Below are 27,235 nucleotides of genomic sequence, written 5' to 3'. Positions count from 1 at the left end.
CTTGCGTGCTGGATGCTAACGCTAATGCTAACGCTAAATGCTACGCTAGCTAGCCACTTTTACACAAATGATTGTTTTCCTATGGTTGAGAAGCATATTTTGAAAATCTGAGATGACAGTGTTGTTTACAAAAGGCTAAGCTTGAGAGATGGCATATTTATTTCATTTCATTTGCGATTTTCATGAATAGTTAACATTGCGTTATGGTAATGAGCTTAGGTCTGTAAATATAATCCCGGATCCGGGTTTGGTAGACGCAACAGGTTAATAAACGTTAATAATGTATCAAATTGATCACGGGGCGATCTGTATTCGATAGCAGCAAGTCTGGAAATCATCGTCCATGTTTTCAGTTTCACAACATACTGTGGTGCGCCTCAAGAAAGGAGGGGCCTATTCGTGTTGTAACCAAGGATAAAGCAGCCAGGCAGCCAAAATGACAGTATTGGCGACATCGTGTGGAAGCTGTAGGCGTTTACAGGGATCCTCATTTATTTTAGGTCGCCTTAAACAATACATTGATATTTTTTTTGTGTTTTTGGTAAACAGTTTTACCAGGGATTTTTACTCCTAAACACGTTCTGTTATAGCCACAGACCCGATTTAACCAGTTTTAGAGACTTCAGAGTGTTTTCTATACACACATACTTATCATATGCATATACTATATTCCTGGCACGAGTAGCAGGACTTTGAAATGTTGCGCGATTTTTAACAAAAAGATGCGAAAATTCGCATCATCCATAACAGGTTTTAAACCAGTCAAATCACATTCGTATGTATTCCTCAGAGATCCTAGAATGTAACAAGACTTCACTATATCATTAGGGGTGTAGTATATCCTATAAGACACCAAATTTGGTCAGTGAGCGACGCTTTTGTGGCACGCAGATGACGCGGCCGGTCTTCATTTGATCGACTGTATCTTTGTCAAATAAGCACTAATCGGGGTCAAAGAAAGCTAGTTAGATAGCCAATGAGCGGAGTAGCCGGAAATCCTGTATCTGTTGTAAAATGTAGCTACTAACCTTATGCGACAGCATGCCTTTTCCTTTTGGATAAAAATTATAAGAATATTCAGAGTTATGAAAACTGGTTGTTTTGCAAATGTTAAACTTATAATATTGCTACTAATACTGGAAAAGCTAAATCAAAGTCCAACTATACAGATTTGACGATATTCTTGCAGAAAAATGTTGTATGAATGTAAATGTCTCCTTCACAATTTGCCCAAATGTATTTGGGTGACTTCACACTAAAAGTCTCATAGTTCCATCATACTTCAAGTTATCCATCTGAAACTTTGCACATACACTGCTGCCATCATGTGGACACCAACGGAATTACAACCAGAGTGAACTGGGACCTTTCTGTTGCATTTCAAAGGTGGTGGTAGGAAAAAAAAAATGTTTTCTTTGTATTTTCTTCTACCAGATCTATTGTCTTATATTCTCCTACATTCAATTCACATTTCCACAAACTTCAACGTGTTTCCTTTCAAAGGGAACCAAGAATACGCATATCCTTGCTTCATGGCCGGAGCTACAGGCAGTTAGATTTGGGTACGTCATTTTAGGCGAAAATTGAAAAAAGTGGGCTGTCCTTAAGGAGTTTTTAAAAGCTCTATAAAACACTTGCATGTCGTAGACTAGTGGAGACCAATATCTGTCTTGTGTTATTAAAACAACGGTTGTTGATGTGTACGGCTGCATTTCAGACACATTTTGTGTCAATTTCAATGTTGGAATAAAATAACCTAGGTCTATAACGTTTGGGTGGGTGAGGGACAACATTATCTGAGATAGCGAGCCCTGACCCCAATAACTCAACTGTCCCTGCACGTATAGCCACTGACGAGGCTCATTTGAATATCCTGATGCATCAGGAAAATGATCAGCTACAAAAAGAGTGATCAAGACCGACATCTGTATAGGTGTGAATGAGTTGGTTGACTGTTCCTCCTGTTCGGGTGTCATATCCCTCCTCGCCTATAGGGGATGCTGTCTGCTGTAACCTACCCTCTGAGAAGGCCACGTCGCTCTCCTGTCCGAAGCCCATGGATCCGTCAGACAGCCACAGGTTCCTCTTGGACAGCAGGAATATCTGAGTGTTGAGACTGAACTCCACTGATACTGGTTCACTGACCTGGTGAGGGAGGGAGGGAGGGAGGGAGGGAGGGAGGGAGGGAGGGGGGAAGGAGGGAAGGAGGGAAGGAAATAATGAGACGGGGGAAGGAGAGAGGAGAGAGGAGAGAGGGGGAGGGAGGGGGGAGGGAGAGAGGGGGAGGGAGAGAGGAGATTAGGAGAAGGGAGAGAGGGGGAGGGCGAGAGGAGAGATGGGGAGGGAGGGGGAGGGAGAGAGGAGAGAGGGGAAGGGAGGGGGAGGGAGAGAGAGAAGGGGAGGGAGGGGAGGAAGAGAGAGAGGGGGAGGGGGTAGAGAGAGAGAGAGGAGGTAGGGAGGGGGAGGGAGAAAGGGGGAGGGAGAGAGGGTGGGGGTAGGGAGGGGGACGGAGGTAGAGAGGGAGGGAGGGTTATATATACTGCTATCACAGTATTGTGATTCACAATCACAAAACTGTATGACCTATTGATAATCAATGGTTCCAAATCAATAACTACCTGTTGGAAGCGTATGTCCAGGTGGAAGGGGACAGGCTCTCCGGGGTTACAGACAGGGGGGACGGTGTATTCCATGTTCTGGGCTGTAGTACAGGGAATCAGATTCACTCTGTATGGACCAGAATAGTCACGCACCTAGGAGAGGAGAGACGAGGGAGAGAGGAGGCAGGGAGGAAGGGAGAGAGGGAGGGAGAGAGGGAGGGAGAGGGAGAGAGAGGGAGGGACAGAGGGAGAGAGAGGGAGGGACAGAGGGAGAGAGGAGAGGGAGGAAGGGAGAGAGGGATGGAGAGAGGGAGGGAGAGGGAGAGGGAGAGAGAGGGAGGGACAGAGGGAGAGAGAGGGAGAGAGAGGGAGGGACAGAGGGAGAGAGACGGCGAGAATGATGGGAGAGGCAGGGAGAGAGGAGAGGGAGGGAGGGAGAGAGGAGAGGAGAGGAGAGGAGAGGAGAGGAGAGGAGAGGAGAGGAGAGGAGAGGAGAGGAGAGGAGAGGAGAGGAGAGAGAGAGAGAGAGAGAGAGAGAGAGAGAGAGGGAGAGGGGGAGAGGGAGAGGGAGAGGGAGAGGGAGAGGAGAGGAGGGAGAGGGAGGGAGAGAGGGGAGGAGAGAGGAGAGAGAAGAGGAGAGAAAGAGGGGAGATGGAGGGAGAGAGGAGGGGAGAGGGAGGGAGAGAGGGAGGGAGAGAAGGAGGGGGAGTGAAACTATTTTCTGTTCATTAGAAAGAAAATATTTTGGCGGCAATTGTCAGGACGTGTTTGCTCACTGACGCCACCATTCTCTCAGCACTAGCAGTAAGCATTATCATTGGTATATTGGGACATTAAATATCATCATTGGTACATTGGGACATTAACTATCATCATTGATACATTTATGACCATCATTGATATATTGGGACATTAACTATCATCACTGATACATTTATTACCATCATTGGTACATTGGGACATTAACTATCATCACTGATACATTGGGACATTAATTAACTATCACCATTGATACATTGGGACATTAACTATCATCACTGATACATTGGGACATTAACTATCATCATTGATATATTGGGACATTAACTATCATCACTGATACATTGGGACATTAACTATGATTATTGATATACTGGGCCATTAACTAACATCATTGATACATTTACTATCATCATTGATATATTGGGACATTAACTATCATCATTGATGTATTGGGACATTAAATATCATCATTGATATATTGGGACATTAACTATCATAATTGAACAAATTGGGACATTAACTATCATCATTGATATATTGGGACAATATCATCATTGATATATTGGGACATTTACTATAATTATTGATATATTGGGACATTTCTATCATCATTGATATATTGGGACATTAACTATCATCATTGATATATTGGGACATTAAATATCATCATTGATATACTGGGACATTAACTATCATAATTGAAAAATTGGGACATTATCATCATTGATATATTGGGACATTAACCTCTCTGCGCACCGAACCCGTTAGTTAGCGGGATGAAATTCGACAACATTCGGTGATCGCTACATAAATAGTCATATTAAACATTCATGAAAATACAAGTGTCTCACATGTTTTGAAAGCCTAGAATCTTGCTAATCCAACTGCGTTGTCAGATTTAAAAAAGGATTTACTGCGAAAGAATACGATGCGATTATCTGAGGACAGAGCCCCATATAAAACAACTATATCAACCAGCACAGGCGTAACAAAATCACAAACTGCATTAAAATAAATCGTTTACCTTTGACGATCTTCATCTGTTTGCAATCCCAATGCTCATTGTTACACAATGAATGGTCTTTTGTTTGATAAAATCAATTTTTATAGCCTAACACGAAACATTTTGTGAACCGCTTGTGTCGGGAATTCCGTCTCATTCCATTTTCGACGACACATTTGATGTAAATACACACACGAAACGTGACTTTTCCAGTCATGTTTGGTTTCATTGCAATCAACTGGTTTGTTTGTAACACAACCAAACCTGATGGGTCATTTCGCGGGACGTATTGACTGAAAGAAACTGATTTGAAGACAACAAGTAATGACATCATTGTGCACCAATGATATGACCGCTGTTTCGTTGATTGACTGTATTTTAACCCAATGACCACTGATCTTCTGGAAATATAGCTGGGTAGATAGCCAATGAGCTGAGGTAAACGGCAATATGTAATGTTTATGTGTTTGGAAGACCAACCCATGTAGTAAACTCCGGCGTAAAGAGGGTCATTCGCCAATGAAGTTTCATACCGGAAGGAGCCACGCATGTTACGCACAGCGTTGTTTTGGTAAAGCGCATCTTCAGCTGTTTATATATCAATCAGTATGGCGACTAAGTCAGGGAAAGCTAAATCTAAGTCTAGATATACAGATGTACACACAATTTTAGAAGAAATTGATCAGTAAAGTGAGACAGAGATTGTTGAAGGACGATTCATTTAGCAATTCCCAAATGGAGGAATATTTTTTGAACGGAGAGGATATCGTTTTGGACTGGTAAGTTCTTCTCATGCTAATGCCGTTGTTTGAAATTAATAATATTAAATATTATTTGTGATTTTTAAAAATTTTAGTAGCAATATATAAAAATGTAATGTCATGAAATGTGAGGTGCGTGTGTCTGCCGCCCCAACCCACCCCCACATGAAATAGCCTATTTGAGGCTGTTGAGGGGAGGGCAGGCCCACAACAATGGCCAAAGTGAAATGAAGACAGTAGATACAGCTGGTCTGTTGTAATATAATAAAGACAGTAGATCTAGCTGGTCTGTCATAATATAATAGAGACAGTAGATCTAGCTGAAATGTCATAATATAAAATAGACAGTAGATCTAGCTGGTCTTTCATAATATAAATGAGGCAGTAGATCTAGCAGGTCTATAATAATATATTCAACCTTATGTTCCCTGTACTCTATATATATCTGTTTATTATACCTGTTGATACAAGGCTCATTTGTGAAACTATTCTAACTGAACATTTTCTTTCACAGTGACACTGACTCCGAATGGGAGCCCCCAGTGCCAAGGTGTCCATCCCCCACTGAATCTGGTTCATCCAGCTCCTGCCACAAGTGGTGTTCATCTGCCCAAATGTATTTCTGCAGGCATGGATGTGCCTTAGGGCCAAAAGGGCACAGCATGGAGGCGTCGCTGTGCTCTTTACAAAATGAAGTCCCCCATCACCTGCACCACATGCTTGGTGACCCTCTGCTTTACAGCAGAAAGAGACTGCTATGGCACCTGGCATCAGCAGCACAATATTGTGTAGAGGACTGAGGGTCTTCCAAATGTTGAAAGTGTTGTTTTGTAAATGTATATATATTTTTCATGTTTCTTCTTCATTTTTTTTGGGGGGGGGGCGTGTTAGAATACCATTTTGGTATTTTGTATATAGTTATTCCATTCAAAATGTATAACTTCACCAATTTGGCCACTTTGGCCAATTTGGGTACATTTGGGCTACTTGTGTGGGACACCTGGGTGACTTCATGATAAGTGTCATGTAGCACACTCATTTTGGAAGTTATCATTCTGAAACTTTGCACAAGTACTGTTGCCCTCTTATGTTTTTCACTGAAATTGTCCCCATCATCCTATCTGAATATTTGTTTTGTCTTGTTCATTTTAAAGATGATGATACAACAATACAAATGAAAGAACGTATGGTTCTTTCATTGTATTATCTAAACCAGATTTATTGTGTTAAATTCTCCTACATTCAATTCACATTTACACAAACTTCAGAGTGTTTTCTTTCAAATTAAATCAAGAATATGCATATCCTTGGTTCTGAGCCTGAGCTACAGGCAGTTAGATTTGGGTATGTCTTCAGGAGGAAATTGAAAAAAGTAGGGGGGTAGCTGTAAGAGGTTTTAACTATCATCATTGATACATTGGGACATTTACTATAATCATTGATACATTTACTACCATCATTGATATATTGGGACATTAACTTTCATCATTGATACACTGGACATTTACTATAATCATTGATACATTTACTACCATCATTGATATATTGGGATATTAACTTTCATCATTGATACATTGGGACATTAACTATCATCATTGATACATTGGGACATTTACTATCATCACTGACACATTTACTACCATTATTGATATATTGGGACATTAAATATCATCCTTAAATATCATCATTGATACATTTACTATCAATGTAGTGTTAGGGGTTATGGCTACAGGCTGGTAGGGTTAGGGGTTAGGGCTACAGGCTGGTAGGATTAGGGGTTAGGGCTACTAGCTGGTAGGGTTAGGGGTTAGAGGTTACGCCTACAGGCTGGTAGGGTTAGGGTTTGGGGTTAGAGCTTAGGGGTTAGGGCTACTGGCTGGTAGGGTTAGGGGTTAGGGGTTAGGGCTACAGGCTGGTAGGGTTAGGGGTTAGAGGTTAGGCCTACAGGCTGGTAGGGTTAGGGTTTGGGGTTAGAGGTTAGGGGTTAGGGTTTGGGGTTAGAGGTTAGAGGTTAGGGGTTAGAGGTTAGGAGTTAGGGTTTGGGGTTAGAGGTTAGGGGTATTTACTCACAGCCTTGGGCTAGGGGTTAGAGGTTAGGGGTTAGGGTTTGGGGTATATACTCACAGCCTTGGGCTAGGGTTAGGGGTTAGAGGTTAGGGGTTAGAGGTTAGGGGTTAGGGTTTGGGGTAAATACTCACAGCAAAGTCTGATGTGAATGTCCACTGCTGGACAGGCTGGTTGTAGGTGGGTTCACTCCTCACCAGGCTGAGGTTAAAGGTCAGGCCAGGGTTGTCTTCATACATCACCATGGATGACAGAGAGAATGCTGGGTAGGGAAGGAGAGGAAAGAGAAAAGGAAAAAGGAAAGTAGTGGGGACTATAGACTGACTGACACATACAGTGCCTTGCGAAAGTATTCGGCCCCCTTGAACTTTGCGACCTTTTGCCACATTTCAGGCTTCAAACATAAAGATATAAAACTGTTTTTTTTGTGAAGAATCAACAACAAGTGGGACACAATCATGAAGTGGAACGACATTTATTGGATATTTCAAACTTTTTTAACAAATCAAAAACTGAAAAATTGGGCGTGCATCATGAAGAACAAGGAACACACCAGGCAGGTCTGAGATACTGTTGTGAAGAAGTTTAAAGCTGGATTTGGATACAAAAAGATTTCCCAAGCTTTAAACATCCCAAGGAGCACTGTGCAAGCGATAATATTGAAATGGAAGGAGTATCAGACCACTGCAAATCTACCAAGACCTGGCCGTCCCTCTAAACTTTCAGCTCATACAAGGAGAAGACTGATCAGAGATGCAGCTAAGAGGCCCATGATCACTCTGGATGAACTGCAGAGATCTACAGCTGAGGTGGGAGACTCTGTCCATAGGACAACAATCAGTCGTATATTGCACAAATCTGGCCTTTATGGAAGAGTGGCAAGAAGAAAGCCATTTCTTAAAGATATCCATAAAAAGTGTTGTTTAAAGTTTGCCACAAGCCACCTGGGAGACACACCAAACATGTGGAAGAAGGTGCTCTGGTCAGATGAAACCAAAATTGAACTTTTTGGCAACAATGCAAAACGTTATGTTTGGCGTAAAAGCAACACAGCTCATCACCCTGAACACACCATCCCCACTGTCAAACATGGTGGTGGCAGCATCATGGTTTGGGCCTGCTTTTCTTCAGCAGGGACAGGGAAGATGGTTAAAATTGATGGGAAGATGGATGGAGCCAAATACAGGACCATTCTGGAAGAAAACCTGATGGAGTCTGCAAAAGACCTGAGACTGGGACGGAGATTTGTCTTCCAACAAGACAATGATCCAAAACATAAAGCAAAATCTACAATGGAATGGTTCAAAAATAAACATATCCAGGTGTTAGAATGGCCAAGTCAAAGTCCAGACCTGAATCCAATCGGGAATCTGTGGAAAGAACTGAAAACTGCTGTTCACAAATGCTCTCCATCCAACCTCACTGAGCTCGAGCTGTTTTGCAAGGAGGAATGGGAAAAAATGTCAGTCTCTCGATGTGCAAAACTGATAGAGACATACCCCAAGCGACTTACAGCTGTAATCGCAGCAAAAGGTGGCGCTACAAAGTATTAACTTAAGGGGGCTGAATAATTTTGCACAGCCAATTTTTCAGTTTTTGATTTGTTAAAAAAGTTTGAAATATCCAATAAATGTCATTCCACTTCATGATTGTGTCCCACTTGTTGTTGATTCTTCACAAAAAAATACAGTTTTATATCTTTATGTTTGAAGCCAGAAATGTGGCAAAAGGTCGCAAAGTTCAAGGGGGCCGAATACTTTCGCAAGGCACTGTATTATTATTTAGACTGATACATATTATTATATAGACTGACTGATACATATTATTATATAGACTGACTGATACATATTATGATATAGACTGACTGATACATATTATTATATAGACTGACTGATACATATTATTATATAGACTGACTGATACATATTATTATATAGACTGACTGAAACATGTTATTATATAGACTGACTGATACATATTATTATATAGACTGACTGATACATATTATTATATAGACTGATACATATTATTATATAGACTGATACATATTGTTATATAGACTGATACATATTGTTATATAGACTGATACATATTATTATATAGACTGACTGATACATATTGTTATATAGACTGATACATATTGTTATATAGACTGACTGATACATATTATTATATAGACTGACTGATACATGTTATTGTATAGACTGATACATATTGTTATATAGACTGACTGATACATATTATTGTATAGACTGATACATATTGTTATATAGACTGATACATATTATTATATAGACTGACTGATACATATTGTTATATAGACTGATACATATTGTTATATAGACTGACTGATACATATTATTATATAGTCTGATACATATTGTTATATAGACTGATACATATTGTTATATAGACTGACTGATACATATTATTATATAGACTGATACATATTGTTATTTAGACTGATACATATTGTTATATAGACTGACTGATACATATTATTATATAGACTGATACATATTATTATATAGACTGACTGATACATATTGTTATTTAGACTGATACATATTGTTATATAGACTGACTGATACATATTATTATATAGACTGATACATATTATTATATAGACTGATACATATTATTATATAGACTGACTGATACATATTATAATATAGACTGACTGATACATATTGTTATATAGACTGATACATATTATTATATAGACTGACTGATACATATTATTATATAGACTGATACATATTATAATATAGACTGACTGATACGTATTGTTATATAGACTGATACATATTATTATATAGACTGACTGATACATATTGTTATATAGACTGATACATATTATTATATAGACTGACTGATACATATTATTATATAGACTGATACATGGTGGTTGAAGATATCCCTCTAGTGGTGTGGGGGCTGTGCTTTGGCAAAGTGGGTGGGGTTATATCCTGCCTGTTTGGCCCTGTCCGGGGGTGTCCTCGGATGGGGCCACAGTGTCTCCTGACCCCTCCTGTCTCAGCCTCCAGTGTTTATGCTGCAGTAGTATGTGTCGGGGGGCTAGGGTCAGTTTGTTATATCTGGAGTACTTCTCCTGTCCTATTCGGTGTCCTGTGTGAATATAAGTGTGCGTTCTCTAATTCTCTCCTTCTCTCTTTCTTTCTCTCTCTCGGAGGACCTGAGCCCTAGGACCATGCCCCAGGACTACCTGACAGGATGACTCCTTGTTGTCCCCAGTCCACCTGGCCGTGCTGCTGCTCCAGTTTCAACTGACCTGAGCCCTAGGACCATGCCCCAGGACTACCTGACATGATGACTCCTTGCTGTCCCCAGTCCACCTGACCGTGCTGCTACTCCAGTTTTAACTGTTCTGCCTTATTATTATTGGACCATGCTGGTCATTTATGAACATTTGAACATCTTGGCCATGTTCTGTTATAATCTCCACCCGGCACAGCCAGAAGAGGACTTGCCACCCCACATAGCCTGGTTCCTCTCTAGGTTTCTTCCTAGGTTTTGGCCTTTCTAGGGAGTTTTTCCTAGCCACCGTGCTTCTACACCTGCATTGCTTGCTGTTTGGGATTTTAGGCTGGGTTTCTGTACAGCACTTTGAGATATCAGCTGATGTACGAAGGGCTATATAAATACATTTGATTTGATTTGATTTGATTTGATATATATCATTATATAGACTGACTGATATATATCATTATTTAGACTGACTGATACATATTATTATATAGACTGATACATATTATTATATAGACTGACTGATACATATTATTATATAGACTGATACATATCATTATATAGACTGACTGATACATATCATTATATAGACTGACTGATACATATTATTATATATAGACTGCCTGATACATATCATTATATAGACTGACTGATACATATCATTATATAGACTGACTGATACATATCATTATATAGACTGACTGATACACATTATTATATAGACTGCCTGATACATATCATTATATAGACTGACTGATACATATCATTATATAGACTGACTGATACATATTATTATATAGACTGCCTGATACATATCATTATATAGACTGACTGATACATATCATTATATAGACTGACTGATACATATCATTATATAGACTGACTGATACATATCATTATATAGACTGACTGATACATATTATTATATAGACTGACTGATACATATTATTATATAGACTGACTGATACAATATCATGGACATGGATATATTGTATGTCGTATGTGTGTGTGTGTGTATGTGTGTGTCACCTGTGCTCTTGATCCTGCCTTCCGAGTGGGCCTCGACAAACAGACCTCTGAAGCGAGCCTTGGTTTTGAAGTTGACCACCAGACGACCCTGCTCGTTGATACGCATACTGGTGGGGTACAGGACACCTGCATAATGCAGAATGACACACGTTTAGATTTGTTATCAATATTCAGTCGTTTTTCTCCCTCCCTCCCTCCCTCCCTCCCTCCCTCCCTCCCTCCCTCCCTCCCTCCCTCCCCCACCCACTCCCTCACTCCCCCACTCCTTCACTCCCTCACTCACTCACTCCCTCCCTCCCTCCTTCCACCACTCACTGCCTGCCTCCTTTCCCCAATCCCCTACCTCCCTCACCCGCTCACTCCCTCTCACACCCACTCACTCCCTCCCTCTCTGCCTCCCGCACTCCCTCCTCCCCCACTCTCACACAGATCCCCCTCTCCCACACACTCTCTGTTTCTTCTCACCCTGTAACTCAGCCTGCGGTGGGCTCCCGATGCCGTCCTTCCACAGTGTGGCAGTATCGTACACAAAGGTGAGGCGGAGCTCAGACTGCAGGTCAAAATGCTGCCAGCCCCCCGCACCCCCTGGGGAGCGGAACACGTATGACACGTGCAGTGGAACACGCAGAGTCACGTAGGATTGGATCAGATTCAGCACCTGTAGAGTCGGGGAAAAGGTTAGAACCAATCAGGAGAGGGGAGAAAAGGTTAGAACCAATCAGGAGAGAGGGGGAGGGCGAGATACATATTTTCTTTATGGGTATACATTTGGTTTCTAGGTTTCTTCCTAGGTTTTGGCCTTTCTAGGGAGTTTTCCCTATAGCCTGGTTCCTCTCTAGGTTTCTTCCTAGGTTTTGGCCTTTCTAGGGAGTTTTCCCTATAGCCTGGTTCCTCTCTAGGTTTCTTCCTAGGTTTTGGCCTTTCTAGGGAGTTTTCCCTATAGCCTGGTTCCTCTCTAGGTTTCTTCCTAGGTTTTGGCCTTTCTAGGGAGTTTTCCCTATAGCCTGGTTCCTCTCTAGGTTTCTTCCTAGGTTTTGGCCTTTCTAGGGAGTTTTCCCTATAGCCTGGTTCCTCTCTAGGTTTCTTACTAGGTTTTGGCTTTTCTAGGGAGTTTTTCCTAGCCACCGTTCTTCTACACCTGCATTGCTTGCTGTTTGGGGTTTTATAGACTGGGTTTCTGTACAGCACTTTGAGATATCAGCTGATGTACGAAGGGCTATATAAATACATTTGATTTGTTTAGACAATTTCTTTTTGTCTCTATAATTTTTTTTCCAGGCTCTTTGCTAACATGATTTCATACGTTTTTGTTTAATCCCTCTTATTTCAGCCTTGTCACTCAGCAGACACACTCGGCAGAGACCTACTGTCTCACCATGCACTGTAAGGCTTTGTCCCATAGGGGATGCACAACCGAGCATTCCCACAGTGCATGTAGGAGCGTTCCTTTTGCCCCTGCACATCGCCAACATGCATCATCCTGGAAAAAACTCCTCCTATGGAACCTCAGGGAGGGAAATTAAATCTATGGAAAACTCCTCCTATGGAACCTCAGGGGAGGGGAATTAAATCTATGGAAAACTCCTCCTATGGAACCTCAGGGAGGGGAATTAAATCTATGGAAAACTCCTCCTATGGAACCTCAGGGAGGGGAATTAAATCTATGGAAAACTTGTCTACCTTTTCCCTCGTCTTCTCTGATATTTTACTCAATATCTTAACTAATATACAACCTCGTCTTCTCTGATATTTTACCCAATATCTTAACCGATATACAACCTCGTCTTCTCTGATATTTTACTCAATATCTTAACTAATATACAACCTTGTCTTCTCTGATATTTTACCCAATATCTGAACTAATATACAACCTTGTCTCCTCTGAAATTTTACCCAATACGGCTGTGTGTTCGATTTTATACACCTGACAGCAACGGGTGTGGCTGAAATAGCCAAATCCACTTATAAGAATGGCTGTCCACATAATTTTGTATTTATAGTGTAATTCATAGTCTTCTCCAAGTTATCTCCCTCAAGCAAAAAGAGGACACACACATAACAGTAGCGCTATTCCAAGTCCAAGTCATCTCTCAAATCCTTTATCCTGTAGTAATAACGTGTTTAAACCCCACCCACTTCCTATTACTGTAATTACATTTGTAATTACAATACGGCACGATAAGTTAGAAAAATGGCCCTTATAACAACTCATCACAGATAAATGGCTCCTTATCTAACAGCTCATCACAGATAAATGGCTCCTTATCTAACAGCTCATTACAGATAAATGGCCCATATCTAACAGCTCATCACAAAAAATTGGCCCCTATCTAACAGCTCATCACAGATAAATGGCTCCTATCTAACAGCTACTCACAGATAAATGGCCCCTATCTAACAGCTCATCACAAGATAAATGGCTCCTATCTAACAGCTCATCACAGATAAATGGCCCCTATCTAACAGCTCATCACAGATAAATGGCTCCTATCTAACAGCTCATCACAGATAAATGGCCCCTATCTAACAGCTCATCACAAGATAAATGGCCCCTATCTAACAGATCATCACAGATAAATGGCCCCTATCTAACAGCTCATCACAAGATAAATGGCCCCTATCTAACAGATCATCACAGATAAATGGCTCCTATCTAACAGCTCATCACAGATAAATGGTCCCTATCTAACAGCTCATCACAGATAAATGGCTACTATCTAACAGGTCATTACAGATAAATGGCCCCTATCTAACAGCTCATTACAGTTTCTGTAATTCTGTTAAAAATAAGGAAATAATCCATTCTAGAATGTGATCTGTGGTACATCGTGAGCCCGATTGAACATCTCTGGAGAGACCTGAAAGTAGCAGTACTGTGACGCTTCCCAGCTAACCTGACAGAGCTTGAGAGGATCTGCAGAGAATAATGGGAGAAACTCCACAAATACAGGTGTGCCAAGCTTGTAGCTTCATTACCCAAGAAGACTTAAGGCTGTGATCACTGCCGAAGGTGCATCAACAAAGTACTGAGTAAAGGTTCTGAATACTTATGTAAAATGTGATATATCAGTTTATTATATTTAATACATTTTAGAATGATGCTGTAATGTAACAAAACGTGGGGAAAATGTAGTATACTTTATAAAATCAATATCAAAACATTCTATTGGGGACAAACTGTAGAACCCTGTGTGGTTCTACATGGCGTCCTTTTTTCTAAGAGTGAAAAAACAATGGATCTTCAATGTTGAGTGTATAAACGTCACAAAGGTTTAATTTTATCCCATGATCAGTGTCAACACATGTTCTTTGTCTGATTTTAATGAAACACTGGTTTAGTCCCAAGTGGCAACCTATTCCCTATATAGGAGCACTACTTTTGACCGGGGCCCATAGGTGGGGGGGGGGGGGGGGGACATTTGAGAAACACACACACATTCTGACATTTGCATAGTCAATTATAATCAGAGAACACCGTAGCTGGATTATTACCTTTCACTAATGAGTAGGAAACACACACACACACACACACACACACACACACACACACACACACACACACACACACACACACACACACACACACACACACACACACACACACACATGATAGAACCAGCTCTGCACTGTAAAACATGGATCAACCTAAAAAGTTAATGAATTACGATCTCTCAAGGGCGAAATATAACATATATGTTGAAACCAAATATAAAGATTCAATGCCAACTGTTTTATTTGATTATTATCGAACCTATATTTACAGTTGGATCAAAAAGTAACAAGAAAATTACATAACAATAACGAGGCTCTATACAGGGTATTACGGTACAGAGTCAATGTGGAGGCTATATACAGAAGGTACCGGTACCGAGTCAATGTGCGGGGGTACAGGTTAGTGATTTGTAAAGTGGCTATGCATAGATAATAAACAGTGAGTAGCAGCAGTGTAAAAACAAACGGGAGGGGGGGGGGGGGCTGTCAATGTAAATAGTCCAGGTTTTCATTTGAATAATTGTTCAGCAGTCTTATGGCTTGCTGAGAGAGCATGACTCGGGTGGTTGGAGTCTTTGTCCATTTTTAGGGTTTTCCTCTGACACCGCCTGGTGTAGAGGTACTGGATGTCAGGAAGCTTGGCCCCAGTGATGTACTGGGCCGTACGCACTACCCTCTGTAGCGCCTTGCGGTCAGATGCCGAGCAGTTGCCATACCAGGCGGTGAAGCAACTGGTCAGGATGCTCTCGATGGTGCCGCAGTAGAACATTATGAGGTTCTGGGGACCCATGTCAAATCCTTTCAGAGACATCTCCTTGACGCGGCTGTTGATTGTGCCCTGTGGAGTGTTGTCCCACTCCTCTTCTATGGCCAAGTTGCTGGATATAACTGAAACACGCTGTTGAAAATACTTTAATCTAGAGCATCCCAAAAATTGTCAATGGCTGACATGTCTGGTGAGTATGCATGCCATGGAAGGAACATTTTCAGCTTCCAGGAATTGTGTCCAGATCCTTGCGACATGGGGGCCCCGTGCATTATCATGCCGAAGCATGAGGTGATGGCGGCGAATGAATGGCACGACAACGGGCCTCAGGATCACGTCACAGAGACCATCTGCCCACTGATGTCGGTTAAGACGCCGAACTGCAGACAGGTTAAGACCCTGTTGTATTCACAATACACACGTTCACCTATCCACCGTCTCCTCTGAATCTGTACTAATACTTTCGTAATACGTATAACATCTGCTAACCATGTGTATGTGACAAATTAAATTTGATTTGACTTTATTTGATTTGACACTTAGAACCCTGGTTAAGACATTGTGAAGCTGTCCACATTTGGCTGCATGAGCTTCGCTGAGACGGTTTCTGACCGTTTGTGCAGAAAATCTTCGGTTGTGCAAAACCCACAGTTTCATGAGCTGTCCGAGTGGCTGGTCTCAGACGTCCCCGCAGGTGAGGAAGCCGGATGTGGAGGTCCCGGGCTGGCGTGGTTACACGTGGTCTGCGGTTGTGAGGCGTACTGCCAAATTCTCTAAAAACAACGCTGGAAGCGTCTTATGGAAGAGAAATTAACATTAAATTCTCTGGCAACAGCTCTGGTTGGCATTGCTGCAGTCAGTATGCAAATTCTTGAGACATCTGTGGCATTTTGTTTTGGTGACAAAACTGCACATTTTTTTTTGTGGCCTTTTAATGTCTCCAGCATGACATTACAGTGGCTCATTTACATGAAATAATGACTCCAAACTGATCTTCACACAAGACTTTCACATTTATGTATCCAAATGTTTCTTCTAAAAAAGAATGAACTTGAAAGCCACGACCTACATAAGCCACACCCCCCTCTTCTGATAGGCTGCCGACGCTACACTTCTCCATGTTCTTGACGTGTTGAAAGGAATGTAACAAGGTCCATTCAATTGAACATTATTTGAGCTCAGACAAATCGAATATGTGAAATGAACAACCAGCGACACCGATCAGTAAAAGCGCTTCAAACGAACAACAGCCTTTTTCTACAGCGTATCATTTACACCTCCGCAAATTCAAAAAAGCTTGTTGGACACAAGTTTAGAACTAAATGATGACATTCACTTTGACGGGTGGGCAGAAATATCACCGGTTAAGCCACGCCCCTAATAAGCCACGCCTCCAACTCTTCTGATAGGCTACCGCCGGCTACATTTCCCCCATCCGTTTTTCAACATGCATGTGGTGTTGAAAGCAATTTAGAAGCTCTCATTCAATTAAAAAAAATCACATCGATCAGTGAAATTTGTTATTTGATTTCAGACACATTTATTATAACAGGTTGAACGAACCAAAGTGTAGTTATCACATCGTTCCAATCAGTAAAAGCCCTTCTGTCACGTGTTCACCAGGCTGCTCGTTATGGCGCACACCTGTCACCGTCGTTACGTGGACCTGCGTGTCATCAGACTCACCTGCACTCCATCACCCACTGGTTTACCTGCCCTATATATATATATGTCACTCGCTTTGGATTCCTTCCCCAGGTGTCACTGCTTCTGTGTGCTGTTCGAGGTTCTTGGTTTTGCATTATGTTCATTATTAAAAACTCTCTGAACTTGCTTCCCGACTCTGAGCGCACATCGTTACAACTTCAGACGAACAAACAGCGTTGTCTCACTTTTTATAGAGAGGTCAGAATTCTCCTGCTGTGTTCGTGGATGTTGTTAACGGATATTAGATCCTTTCTGCAGCGCACACACAACACACAACACACACACACACACACACACACACACACACACACACACACACACACACACACACACACACACACACACACACACACACACATTCCAGTGGCCCAGAGATCAAAGGCTGAGTGCAGGACAGGAGAGCCAGAGAGAGAGAGAGAGACTTTTGTTGATTATCTATTTCACTTGCTTTGGCAATGTACAAGTATGTTTCCCTTGAATTGAAGGGTCAGACTCCTCCAGGATCACAGCAATAACAGCAGTCTGTGTAATTAACTACATACAGGTGAACCCACACAGAGACACAGACACAAGCATAGACATACACTCTCATTAACAACAGATGTTCATGCACATAAACACACACACACACACACACACACACACACACACACACACACACACACACACACACACACACACACACACACACACACACACACACCTCCCCACTCTCACCTGTCCGTCTGTCCTGATGGTCCCTCCACAGTCGGTGAGTAGTTCAGACATGTTATAGTAGCTGGTGAATCCCCATAGGCAGGCCTCTAGGTTGAGGTTACTATAGAAACGTAATGTGTTGTCCCCCCGCATTGGGGTGCTGTACTGGTAGGGGGAGGTGTCGCCCACGCTCTCCGCGTTCCTCGCCGTCGCGGTGATAAACCCGTGACCCGTGGTGACCTCGCTGTAGTCTAGCAGGTTGGAGCAACGGTGGTTGCCAGAACCGTCAGGGCTGAGGGTGAGCTCCATGTTAGACAGAGGACGGGTTGAGATGACCGGTAGCATGCCTGAAAGAGAGAGACAGAGGGAGGGGCAGGGAGAAACATAAAGACAGACAGAGAGAGAGACAGACACAGACAGACAGAGAGAGAGAGACAGACACAGACAGACAGAGAGAGAGACAGACACAGACAGACAGAGAAAGAGACAGACACAGACAGACAGAGAGAGAGACAGACACAGACAGACAGAGAAAGAGACAGACACAGACAGACAGAGAGAGAGACAGACAGAGAGACAGACACAGACAGAGAGACAGACACAGACAGACAGAGAGAGAGACAGACACATACACATACACATACAGACAGACAGACAGACAGACAGACAGACAGACAGACAGACAGACAGACAGACAGACAGACAGACAGAAAAAGAGACAGAGAGAGACAGAGAGAGAGGAGGGAGAGTTTATATGGTTACTGTTTTTGCATGGGGTTCTGCATGGGGTTGTCTGTGTGTGTCTGTGTGTGTCTGTGTGTGTGTGTGTGTGTGTGTGTGTGTGTGTGTGTGTGTGTGTGTGTGTGTGTGTGGTCTTACCATCGATGTGTGGCATGATAACAGTGAGTTTAAGGAGGTTGGGGTGGTCTGGGTCCTCTGCTCCGGTGTAGCGTAGCTTGGCAGAGAAGGGCCCTTCGCCCACCGTGGCCACCTTACGAGGTGGGCACATACCTACACAGACACAGAAAAAACATTATTTTTAAGAAAACGATTTATTACATAAAACTAGTGTAGGGTGACATTGTGAGGGTTTAGGCCTAGGGTACCAAGCTCTATACAAAACTATATAGAAATATATATATATAGAGAGAGAAAAAGTGAAGTCCTGTAGGACTACAAATGTATTAATTGATTGATTGATTGACACACACACACTTTCACAATAATCGCATAAGTTGCTGCTACTGTCTATTATAAAAACCAGGATAAAGTGACAAAGGAGTCGACATTTAATTTAATTTAATTTGTACATTTTTAGTGGGTTCTTGCATTGCATTACATAGAAATCAGCTTTTATCACGCCATACCACAATAAACATAAAGTTTGAATGCAGAGAGTCCGAGATCATTGAATGCTTTTGAAGTGAAAGCTGTGAGCTGTAACCCATCTCAGCTAAAATAGGGGCCTTCAGGCAGTCGTAAGGACAACTATTCAGCAGGAGGCAGGCAGGTAGAGATGCAAATGAGTGTAGGGATTTATTTACACAGCTCTGGTGTTTCAAAGATGACAGTGATATTTCTAAATATATATATATACACACAAAAGTTCTGACTTCAAAATATCAGCATTCAAAAGAAAAAGCCTCTCGTCTAAACAAATAAAGAACATGGTTCTACCGGGCTCAGATACAGCCTCCCCTTGAGTTACCCAAAAGGTGGGGTTCTACCGGGCTCAGATACAGCCTCCCCTTGAGTTACCCAAAAGGTGGGGTTCTACCGGGCTCAGATACAGCCTCCCCTTGAGTTACCCAAAAGGTGGGGTTCTACCGGGCTCAGATACAGCCTCCCCTTGAGTTACCCAAAAGGTGGGGTTCTACCGGGCTCAGATACAGCCTCCCCTTGAGTTACCCAAAAGGTGGGGTTCTACCGGGCTCAGATACAGCCTCCCCTTGAGTTACCCAAAAGGTGGGGTTCTACCGGGCTCAGATACAGCCTCCCCTTGAGTTACCCAAAAGGTGGGGTTCTACCGGGCTCAGATACAGCCTCCCCTTGAGTTACCCAAAAGGTGGGGTTCTACCGGGCTCAGATACAGCCTCCCCTTGAGTTACCCAAAAGGTGGGGTTCTACCGGGCTCAGATACAGCCTCTCCTTGAGTTACCCAAAAGGTGGGGTTCTACCGGGCTCAGATACAGCCTCTCCTTGAGTTACCCAAAAGGTGGGGTTCTACCGGGCTCAGATACAGCCTCCCCTTGAGTTACCCAAAAGGTGGGGTTCTACCGGGCTCAGATACAGCCTCCCCTTGAGTTACCCAAAAGGTGGGGTTCTACCGGGCTCAGATACAGCCTCCCCTTGAGTTACCCAAAAGGTGGGGTTCTACCGGGCTCAGATACAGCCTCCCCTTGAGTTACCCAAAAGGTGGGGTTCTACCGGGCTCAGATACAGCCTCCCCTTGAGTTACCCAAAAGGTGGGGTTCTACCGGGCTCAGATACAGCCTCCCCTTGAGTTACCCAAAAGGTGGGGTTCTACCGGGCTCAGATACAGCCTCCCCTTGAGTTACCCAAAAGGTGGGGTTCTACCGGGCTCAGATACAGCCTCCCCTTGAGTTACCCAAAAGGTGGGGTTCTACCGGGCTCAGATACAGCCTCCCCTTGAGTTACCCAAAAGGTGGGGTTCTACCGGGCTCAGATACAGCCTCCCTTGAGTTACCCAAAAGGTGGGGTTCTACCGGGCTCAGATACAGCCTCTCCTTGAGTTACCCAAAAGGTGGGGTTCTACCGGGCTCAGATACAGCCTCTCCTTGAGTTACCCAAAAGGTGGGGTTCTACCGGGCTCAGATACAGCCTCCCCTTGAGTTACCCAAAAGGTGGGGTTCTACCGGGCTCAGATACAGCCTCCCCTTGAGTTACCCAAAAGGTGGGGTTCTACCGGGCTCAGATACAGCCTCCCCTTGAGTTACCCAAAAGGTGGGGTTCTACCCAAAAGGTGGGGTTCTACCGGGCTCAGATACAGCCTCCCCTTGAGTTACCCAAAAGGTGGGGTTCTACCGGGCTCAGATACAGCCTCCCCTTGAGTTACCCAAAAGGTGGGGTTCTACCGGGCTCAGATACAGCCTCCCCTTGAGTTACCCAAAAGGTGGGGTTCTACCGGGCTCAGATACAGCCTCTCCTTGAGTTACCCAAAAGGTGGGGTTCTACCGGGCTCAGATACAGCCTCCCCTTGAGTTACCCAAAAGGTGGGGTTCTACCGGGCTCAGATACAGCCTCCCCTTGAGTTACCCAAAAGGTGGGGTTCTACCGGGCTCAGATACAGCCTCTCCTTGAGTTACCCAAAAGGTGGGGTTCTACCGGGCTCAGATACAGCCTCCCCTTGAGTTACCCAAAAGGTGGGGTTCTACCGGGCTCAGATACAGCCTCCCCTTGAGTTACCCAAAAGGTGGGGTTCTACCGGGCTCAGATACAGCCTCCCCTTGAGTTACCCAAAAGGTGGGGTTCTACCGGGCTCAGATACAGCCTCCCCTTGAGTTACCCAAAAGGTGGGGTTCTACCGGGCTCAGATACAGCCTCCCCTTGAGTTACCCAAAAGGTGGGGTTCTACCGGGCTCAGATACAGCCTCCCCTTGAGTTACCCAAAAGGTGGGGTTCTACCGGGCTCAGATACAGCCTCCCCTTGAGTTACCCAAAAGGTGGGGTTCTACCGGGCTCAGATACAGCCTCCCCTTGAGTTACCCAAAAGGTGGGGTTCTACCGGGCTCAGATACAGCCTCCCCTTGAGTTACCCAAAAGGTGGGGTTCTACCGGGCTCAGATACAGCCTCCCTTGAGTTACCCAAAAGGTGGGGTTCTACCGGGCTCAGATACAGCCTCTCCTTGAGTTACCCAAAAGGTGGGGTTCTACCGGGCTCAGATACAGCCTCTCCTTGAGTTACCCAAAAGGTGGGGTTCTACCGGGCTCAGATACAGCCTCTCCTTGAGTTACCCAAAAGGTGGGGTTCCACCGGGCTCAGATACAGCCTCCCCTTGAGTTACCCAAAAGGTGGGGTTCTACCGGGCTCAGATACAGCCTCCCCTTGAGTTACCCAAAAGGTGGGGTTCTACCGGGCTCAGATACAGCCTCCCCTTGAGTTACCCAAAAGGTGGGGTTCTACCGGGCTCAGATACAGCCTCCCCTTGAGTTACCCAAAAGGTGGGGTTCTACCGGGCTCAGATACAGCCTCCCCTTGAGTTACCCAAAAGGTGGGGTTCTACCGGGCTCAGATACAGCCTCTCCTTGAGTTACCCAAAAGGTGGGGTTCTACCGGGCTCAGATACAGCCTCTCCTTGAGTTACCCAAAAGGTGGGGTTCTACCGGGCTCAGATACAGCCTCCCCTTGAGTTACCCAAAAGGTGGGGTTCTACCGGGCTCAGATACAGCCTCCCTTGAGTTACCCAAAAGGTGGGGTTCTACCGGGCTCAGATACAGCCTCTCCTTGAGTTACCCAAAAGGTGGGGTTCTACCGGGCTCAGATACAGCCTCTCCTTGAGTTACCCAAAAGGTGGGGTTCTACCGGGCTCAGATACAGCCTCTCCTTGAGTTACCCAAAAGGTGGGGTTCTACCGGGCTCAGATACAGCCTCCCCTTGAGTTACCCAAAAGGTGGGGTTCTACCGGGCTCAGATACAGCCTCTCCTTGAGTTACCCAAAAGGTGGGGTTCTACCGGGCTCAGATACAGCCTCCCCTTGAGTTACCCAAAAGGTGGGGTTCTACCGGGCTCAGATACAGCCTCTCCTTGAGTTACCCAAAAGGTGGGGTTCTACCGGGCTCAGATACAGCCTCTCCTTGAGTTACCCAAAAGGTGGGGTTCTACCGGGCTCAGATACAGCCTCCCCTTGAGTTACCCAAAAGGTGGGGTTCTACCGGGCTCAGATACAGCCTCCCCTTGAGTTACCCAAAAGGTGGGGTTCTACCGGGCTCAGATACAGCCTCTCCTTGAGTTACCCAAAAGGTGGGGTTCTACCGGGCTCAGATACAGCCTCCCCTTGAGTTACCCAAAAGGTGGGGTTCTACCGGGCTCAGATACAGCCTCCCCTTGAGTTACCCAAAAGGTGGGGTTCTACCGGGCTCAGATACAGCCTCCCCTTGAGTTACCCAAAAGGTGGGGTTCTACCGGGCTCAGATACAGCCTCCCCTTGAGTTACCCAAAAGGTGGGGTTCTACCGGGCTCAGATACAGCCTCCCCTTGAGTTACCCAAAAGGTGGGGTTCTACCGGGCTCAGATACAGCCTCCCTTGAGTTACCCAAAAGGTGGGGTTCTACCGGGCTCAGATACAGCCTCTCCTTGAGTTACCCAAAAGGTGGGGTTCTACCGGGCTCAGATACAGCCTCTCCTTGAGTTACCCAAAAGGTGGGGTTCTACCGGGCTCAGATACAGCCTCCCCTTGAGTTACCCAAAAGGTGGGGTTCTACCGGGCTCAGATACAGCCTCCCCTTGAGTTACCCAAAAGGTGGGGTTCTACCGGGCTCAGATACAGCCTCCCCTTGAGTTACCCAAAAGGTGGGGTTCTACCGGGCTCAGATACAGCCTCTCCTTGAGTTACCCAAAAGGTGGGGTTCTACCGGGCTCAGATACAGCCTCTCCTTGAGTTACCCAAAAGGTGGGGTTCTACCGGGCTCAGATACAGCCTCTCCTTGAGTTACCCAAAAGGTGGGGTTCTACCGGGCTCAGATACAGCCTCCCCTTGAGTTACCCAAAAGGTGGGGTTCTACCGGGCTCAGATACAGCCTCCCCTTGAGTTACCCAAAAGGTGGGGTTCTACCGGGCTCAGATACAGCCTCTCCTTGAGTTACCCAAAAGGTGGGGTTCTACCGGGCTCAGATACAGCCTCCCCTTGAGTTACCCAAAAGGTGGGGTTCTACCGGGCTCAGATACAGCCTCCCCTTGAGTTACCCAAAAGGTGGGGTTCTACCGGGCTCAGATACAGCCTCTCCCTTGAGTTACCCAAAAGGTGGGGTTCTACCGGGCTCAGATACAGCCTCTCCTTGAGTTACCCAAAAGGTGGGGTTCTACCGGGCTCAGATACAGCCTCTCCTTGAGTTACCCAAAAGGTGGGGTTCTACCGGGCTCAGATACAGCCTCCCCTTGAGTTACCCAAAAGGTGGGGTTCTACCGGGCTCAGATACAGCCTCCCCTTGAGTTACCCAAAAGGTGGGGTTCTACCGGGCTCAGATACAGCCTCTCCTTGAGTTACCCAAAAGGTGGGGTTCTACCGGGCTCAGATACAGCCTCCCCTTGAGTTACCCAAAAGGTGGGGTTCTACCGGGCTCAGATACAGCCTCCCCTTGAGTTACCCAAAAGGTGGGGTTCTACCGGGCTCAGATACAGCCTCCCCTTGAGTTACCCAAAAGGTGGGGTTCTACCGGGCTCAGATACAGCCTCCCCTTGAATTACCCAAAAGGTGGGGTTCTACCGGGCTCAGATACAGCCTCCCCTTGAGTTACCCAAAAGGTGGGGTTCTACCGGGCTCAGATACAGCCTCTCCTTGAGTTACCCAAAAGGTGGGGTTCTACCGGGCTCAGATACAGCCTCTCCTTGAGTTACCCAAAAGGTGGGGTTCTACCGGGCTCAGATACAGCCTCTCCCTTGAGTTACCCAAAAGGTGGGGTTCTACCGGGCTCAGATACAGCCTCCCCTTGAGTTACCCAAAAGGTGGGGTTCTACCGGGCTCAGATACAGCCTCCCCTTGAGTTACCCAAAAGGTGGGGTTCTACCGGGCTCAGATACAGCCTCCCCTTGAGTTACCCAAAAGGTGGGGTTCTACCGGGCTCAGATACAGCCTCCCCTTGAGTTACCCAAAAGGTGGGGTTCTACCGGGCTCAGATACAGCCTCCCCTTGAGTTACCCAAAAGGTGGGGTTCTACCGGGCTCAGATACAGCCTCTCCTTGAGTTACCCAAAAGGTGGGGTTCTACCGGGCTCAGATACAGCCTCTCCTTGAGTTACCCAAAAGGTGGGGTTCTACCGGGCTCAGATACAGCCTCCCCTTGAGTTACCCAAAAGGTGGGGTTCTACCGGGCTCAGATACAGCCTCCCCTTGAGTTACCCAAAAGGTGGGGTTCTACCGGGCTCAGATACAGCCTCCCCTTGAGTTACCCAAAAGGTGGGGTTCTACCGGGCTCAGATACAGCCTCTAGTTACCCAAAAGGTGGGGTTCTACCGGGCTCAGATACAGCCTCCCCTTGAGTTACCCAAAAGGTGGGGTTCTACCGGGCTCAGATACAGCCTCCCCTTGAGTTACCCAAAAGGTGGGGTTCTACCGGGCTCAGATACAGCCTCCCCTTGAGTTACCCAAAAGGTGGGGTTCTACCGGGCTCAGATACAGCCTCCCCTTGAGTTACCCAAAAGGTGGGGTTCTACCGGGCTCAGATACAGCCTCTCCTTGAGTTACCCAAAAGGTGGGGTTCTACCGGGCTCAGATACAGCCTCCCCTTGAGTTACCCAAAAGGTGGGGTTCTACCGGGCTCAGATACAGCCTCCCTTGAGTTACCCAAAAGGTGGGGTTCTACCGGTCTCAGATACAGCCTCCCCTTGAGTTACCCAAAAGGTGGGGTTCTACCGGGCCCAGATACAGCCTCCCCTTGAATTACCCAAAAGGTGGGGTTCTACCGGGCTCAGATACAGCCTCCCCTTGAGTTACCCAAAAGGTGGGGTTCTACCGGGCTCAGATACAGCCTCCCCTTGAGTTACCCAAAAGGTGGGGTTCTACCGGGCTCAGATACAGCCTCCCCTTGAGTTACCCAAAAGGTGGGGTTTACCGGGCTCAGATACAGCCTCCCCTTGAGTTACCCAAAAGGTGGGGTTCTACCGGGCTCAGATACAGCCTCCCCTTGAGTTACCCAAAAGGTGGGGTTCTAACGGTCTCAGATACAGCCTCCCCTTGAGTTACCCAAAAGGTGGGGTTCTACCGGGCCCAGATACAGCCTCCCCTTGAATTACCCAAAAGGTGGGGTTCTACCGGGCTCAGATACAGCCTCCCCTTGAGTTACCCAAAAGGTGGGGTTCTACCGGGCTCAGATACAGCCTCTCCTTGAGTTACCCAAAAGGTGGGGTTCTACCGGGCTCAGATACAGCCTCTCCTTGAGTTACCCAAAAGGTGGGGTTCTACCGGGCTCAGATACAGCCTCTCCATGAGTTGCCCAAAAGGTGGGGTTCTACCGGGCTCAGATACAGCCTCCCCTTGAGTTACCCAAAAGGTGGGGTTCTACCGGGCTCAGATACAGCCTCCCCTTGAGTTACCCAAAAGGTGGGGTTCTACCGGGCTCAGATACAGCCTCCCCTTGAGTTACCCAAAAGGTGGGGTTCTACCGGGCTCAGATACATCCTCCCCTTGAGTTACCCAAAAGGTGGGGTTCTACCGGGCTCAGATACAGCCTCCCCTTGAGTTACCCAAAAGGTGGGGTTTACCGGGCTCAGATACAGCCTCTCCTTGAGTTACCCAAAAGGTGGGGTTCTACCGGGCTCAGATACAGCCTCTCCTTGAGTTACCCAACAGGTGGGGTTCTACCGGGCTCAGATACAGCCTCTCCTTGAGTTACCCAAAAGGTGGGGTTCCACCGGGCTCAGATACAGCCTCCCCTTGAGTTACCCAAAAGGTGGGGTTCTACCGGGCTCAGATACAGCCTCCCCTTGAGTTACCCAAAAGGTGGGGTTCTACCGGGCTCAGATACAGCCTCTCCTTGAGTTACCCAAAAGGTGGGGTTCTACCGGGCTCAGATACAGCCTCCCCTTGAGTTACCCAAAAGGTGGGGTTCTACCGGTTACCCAAAAGGTGGGGTTCTACCGGGCTCAGATACAGCCTCCCCTTGAGTTACCCAAAAGGTGGGGTTCTAACGGGCTCAGATACAGCCTCCCCTTGAGTTACCCAAAAGGTGGGGTTCTACCGTGCTCAGATACAGCCTCCCCTTGAGTTACCCAAAAGGTGGGGTTCTACCGGGCTCAGATACAGCCTCTCCTTGAGTTACCCAAAAGGTGGGGTTCTACCGGGCTCAGATACAGCCTCCCCTTGAGTTACCCAAAAGGTGGGGTTCTACCGGGCTCAGATACAGCCTCCCTTGAG

At 45.6% G+C, this 27,235-nt stretch overlaps 2 protein-coding genes across 2 annotated transcripts in view; both read right to left on the bottom strand.

Annotated features, from left to right (window-relative positions):
* The window catches only part of LOC139388240 (FRAS1 related extracellular matrix 2a), a 243,105-nt gene that overhangs the window by 11,240 nt on the left and 204,630 nt on the right, over nucleotides 1–27,235 (bottom strand). Inside the window, exons 19-25 of the mRNA XM_071134789.1 lie at nucleotides 19,027–19,158; nucleotides 18,169–18,494; nucleotides 11,952–12,144; nucleotides 11,487–11,612; nucleotides 7,325–7,452; nucleotides 2,619–2,753; nucleotides 2,019–2,145 (exon numbers count right to left, since the gene is read on the bottom strand). Of these exons, the coding sequence (XP_070990890.1) occupies nucleotides 2,019–2,145; nucleotides 2,619–2,753; nucleotides 7,325–7,452; nucleotides 11,487–11,612; nucleotides 11,952–12,144; nucleotides 18,169–18,494; nucleotides 19,027–19,158 (1,167 nt within the window). The remainder of the gene's footprint in view (nucleotides 1–2,018; nucleotides 2,146–2,618; nucleotides 2,754–7,324; nucleotides 7,453–11,486; nucleotides 11,613–11,951; nucleotides 12,145–18,168; nucleotides 18,495–19,026; nucleotides 19,159–27,235) is intronic.
* Nucleotides 10,791–27,235, bottom strand: part of LOC139388601 (regulatory factor X-associated protein) — a 1,150,577-nt gene continuing 1,134,132 nt past the window's right edge. The window contains exon 4 of the transcript XR_011629303.1: nucleotides 10,791–10,870. The gene's annotated coding sequence lies outside the window, so the exon portion shown is untranslated. The remainder of the gene's footprint in view (nucleotides 10,871–27,235) is intronic.

This window comes from Oncorhynchus clarkii, chromosome 29 (assembly GCF_045791955.1).
Source record: "Oncorhynchus clarkii lewisi isolate Uvic-CL-2024 chromosome 29, UVic_Ocla_1.0, whole genome shotgun sequence".
NCBI lineage: Eukaryota > Metazoa > Chordata > Actinopteri > Salmoniformes > Salmonidae > Oncorhynchus > Oncorhynchus clarkii.
The sequence above is the reverse complement of the archived record's forward strand: the minus strand, read 5'-3'. Positions and strand labels throughout refer to the sequence as shown.